General features: G+C 40.1%; 1 protein-coding gene across 1 annotated transcript in view; it reads right to left on the reverse strand.

Moving 5' to 3' along the window:
• Positions 1-5: 5 nt before the first annotated feature.
• Positions 6-3837, reverse strand: part of SARC_10600 (hypothetical protein) — a gene marked incomplete at its 3' end in the record, with an annotated part of 4478 nt that continues 646 nt past the window's right edge. The window contains exons 2-6 of the mRNA XM_014295351.1: positions 3320-3464; positions 2571-2643; positions 1708-1818; positions 1091-1142; positions 6-89 (exon numbers count right to left, since the gene is read on the reverse strand). Of these exons, the coding sequence (XP_014150826.1) occupies positions 6-89; positions 1091-1142; positions 1708-1818; positions 2571-2643; positions 3320-3464 (465 nt within the window). The remainder of the gene's footprint in view (positions 90-1090; positions 1143-1707; positions 1819-2570; positions 2644-3319; positions 3465-3837) is intronic.

A 3837-nucleotide genomic window follows, 5' to 3' on the forward strand; every position in this document is an offset into this window, starting at 1 on the left:
GTACTGACCTGGTGCAATTCAGATATCTCCGACAGAAACGCGTCAATGGTAGTTACGTCCTGGAAGAAGTCCTCGTAGTGCAAGTTGTCCTGATGCAGATGTTGTGAATTGCAGAGGATAAGTAGTTGATACTGCGAACAGGAGCCCTGGGAACGTAGTGATTGGTGTTATGATACCTATACGTAGAGATATATATAACCCGACATATGTTTGTACATGGAGAAATATGGCAATAATGCATTCGTGTACGACATACAAGGCGTGACATATGAGAAATGCAACAGCTTGTACTTATTAAAATACAACACTTGTACTTACTAAAATACAACACTTGTACTTACTAAAATACAACACTTGTGCTTATTTAAATACAACACTTGTATTTATTAAAATACAATACTTGAACTTATTAAAATACAACACTCGTACTTATTAAAATACAACACTTGAACTTATTAAAATACAACACTTGTGCTTATTAGAATACAACACTTGAACTTATCAAAATGCTACACTTGTACTTATTAAAATACAACACTTGTACCTATTAAAATATAACACTTGTACTTATTAAAATACAGCACTTGAACTTATTAAAATACAACACTTGTACTTATTAAAATACAACACTTGAACTTACTAAAATACAACACTTGTACTTACTAAAATACAGCACTTGTGCTTATTAAAATACAACACTTGTACCTATTAAAATATAACACTTGAACTTATTAAAATACAGCACTTGTACAAATTAAAATACAACTCTTGTATCTAGAACCAAACAATAACTATAGTCCACACAGCCATGTGGACACACACAAGCATATGTCAGGGATGACAGCGCAACCACTCGCCATGACATCTTCTTGTGAACAACTAACTACACATGTGGTGTCATACGTATTATATCATACTATCGAAGACAAGAACTCGTTTGCTTGGCACATATAGACAACAACTGGGCCAAGCTATATCCATTAATCAGCGGATACGCAAAGCGTGCGAATCTGCGCCCCACCCCTAGGCTGTATGCACACGACCACTGGGAGTCTGCCAGTGAATAACAGAGAAAGTGTGGTACACCTACCCCATACTTTACGAAGAACGAACGCAGCTCATCTTCATCCTCGGCCTGTTCTCTGTTGTATCGGCATTTGTTTTTTCAGGGTTGGGGTTTGGGGTTTGGGATTTAGGGTTTAGGGTTTAGGGTTTTTATCCGCGTGCACGTATATTGAACAGATTAACAGGTAATTGAATAGTTGGTACATGAATAGTACGTATTTATATTCTGTTCCTGCCGCTTGCTCACTATTGTATTGATACTGATTTACGTAAAATTAAAACCGTAAAACAGAGTACAACCCGCACTTATACCACACAAACACACACCATGTGTGACCAACACACCAACTTCAAATAGCGGAAATGATATAATCACAGCATAGGCTATACCACCCAACTACAGAGGTCAAATCAAATGCATGCTACATAACGATACAACCACAGCGTAGGCTATACCACCTAACTACAAAGGTTAACTCAAATGCATACTACATCCCCCACACAATCGAACAAGCACCGTGTGTATAAACAGGTTGACTTGCTATGTCTATACAACAGATGACTTGCTATGTCTATATAACAGATTTACTTGCTGTGTGTATGCAGAAGCATCTCTCAGAGCGTAAGCCATAGACGCCTTACCTTAGAGCGATGGCAGCGATGAGCAGGCCACTGAGACTCATGATGTGGGCACGCGCCTTATGCGCTTGTTGCCATAGCAACGGATAATCCCGTGCATACGTCTGGAAAAAGCTGATGAGATAAAGGCAAAGGAAAAGACGGTTGGTGGTGGGTGGTGGGTGTAGAGTGGGGGATACACGCAAATAGGTGCAAGTGTATGTCTCTATGTATACAAGGAGACTTCTCACTCGAAAGTGTATGTATCTATGTATACAAGGGGACTTCTCACTCGAAAGTGTATATCTCTATGTATACAAGGGGACTTCTCACTCGAAAGTGTATGTCTCTATATACACAAGGGGACTTCTCACTCGAAAGTGTATGTCTCTATGTATACAAGGGGACTTCTCATTCGAAAGTGTATGTCTCTATACAAGGGGACTTCTCACTCGAAAGTGTATGTCTCTATGTATACAAGGGGACTTCTCACTCGAAAGTGTATGTCTCTATACAAGGGGACTTCTCACTCGAAAGTGTATATTTCTATGTATACAAGGGGACTTCTCACTTACTCGTAAAGGTTTGTGCATTTGTCCTTGTGTTGTTTAGAAATGTATATTTCTATGTATACAAGGGGACTTCTCACTTACTCGTAAAGGTTTGTGCATTTGTCCTTGTGTTGTTTAGAAATGTATATTTCTATGTATACAACGGGACTTCTCACTTACTCGTAAAGTTTTGTGCATTTGTTCTCGTGTTGTTTAGAAATGTATATCTCTATGTATACAAGGGGACTTCTCACTCACTCGTAAAGGTTTGTGCATTTGTTCTTGTGTTGTTTGGAAGTGTATATCTCTATGTATACAGATCAACTTCTCACTTACTCGTAAAGGTATGTGTATTTGTTCTTGAGCTGTTTGATCACCAGCAGTGAGACCTGGAGTGTCGCGTAGCCACCTGTAGTAAGGGTTTAAGGTTTAGGGTTTTAGGGTTTTAGTTTTAGGGGTAGGTTTACAAAAAACCCGCACAGCGATGCTGTGCATAAACATTGACAGAAGAGGGACTGACAGATAACGCCAAAGGTACAAATCGGTGAAGTGTTTCTATGTACATTAGTGCGATTGTATGCATGCATACACGTTCAAAAGCCGTCCACCGAATCCTACACATGCATAAACTCTCAGAGACCACTCGATAGTACAGTGTCTGGTGATTAATGAGTTCACATTAGTCTAGGCAGATTACTTGCTCCGAAGCTGCTACACTTGCATAAACCTTCGGAGACCACTCGATAGTACAGTGTCTGGTGATTAATGAGTCCACATTAGTCTAGGTAGACTACTTGCTCTGAGGCTGGTTGGTTGCCCTTATCTATCGGTGCGTTCGGTTGTAGTTGTGAGGCTACACTGTGTGAAGGGACAGGAGCGGGTGCGTGTAGCGCAGGAGGTTGTTTGGTAGTTGGTACAAGCGATAGAACCGAACACACGCTGCACGCAAACACAACACAGCTATATCGATGGAAACACCCTAAGACACGCCAACTGCGCCTACGAAGGCCTACGAACCACACCACAACAACCCGACTGTCATGTACCCAACATTTCTCATGCACTCAACACAGTCATCGACCTACCAATTGACACCTGCTTCCTGTTTTCCACATCGCGTGTGCACACTATATCATTGGCGTACTCAGTAAGTACTGTATCCATATTGTCCTCATTCTCAGCCACGTCCTTCACCATCTCCGAAATCTGCTCGGAGATTTGAAAGATGCGCTGTTGTGTGTCCATTCAATGGAGCGAATTAGTGTAATCATACGAGAAGAAGATACGTATATATATATATATATATATATAGTCTGTATCTGTGCATTTGTGTTCGTGTATATATATATATATATAATATACATGTGTATATGAGTGGGTGTGGGTGTGTGGGTAGGTGGGTGAGTGCAGGTGATTGTGTCTGTGTGTATGTATGTGTAATTCTGTGTGTGTGTGTGTGCGTGTGTCTGTGTGTCTGTGAGTGTGGGCGTGTGTCTGTATGTGTGGGCGTGTGTCTGTATGTGTGCGTATATATATAAATATATATATATATATATATGTATGTATATACATATATATAGTATATATATATTATATATATGTA

The sequence above is a fragment of the Sphaeroforma arctica genome (genome assembly GCF_001186125.1).
Source record: "Sphaeroforma arctica JP610 unplaced genomic scaffold supercont1.1317, whole genome shotgun sequence".
Lineage (NCBI taxonomy): Eukaryota > Ichthyosporea > Ichthyophonida > Sphaeroforma > Sphaeroforma arctica.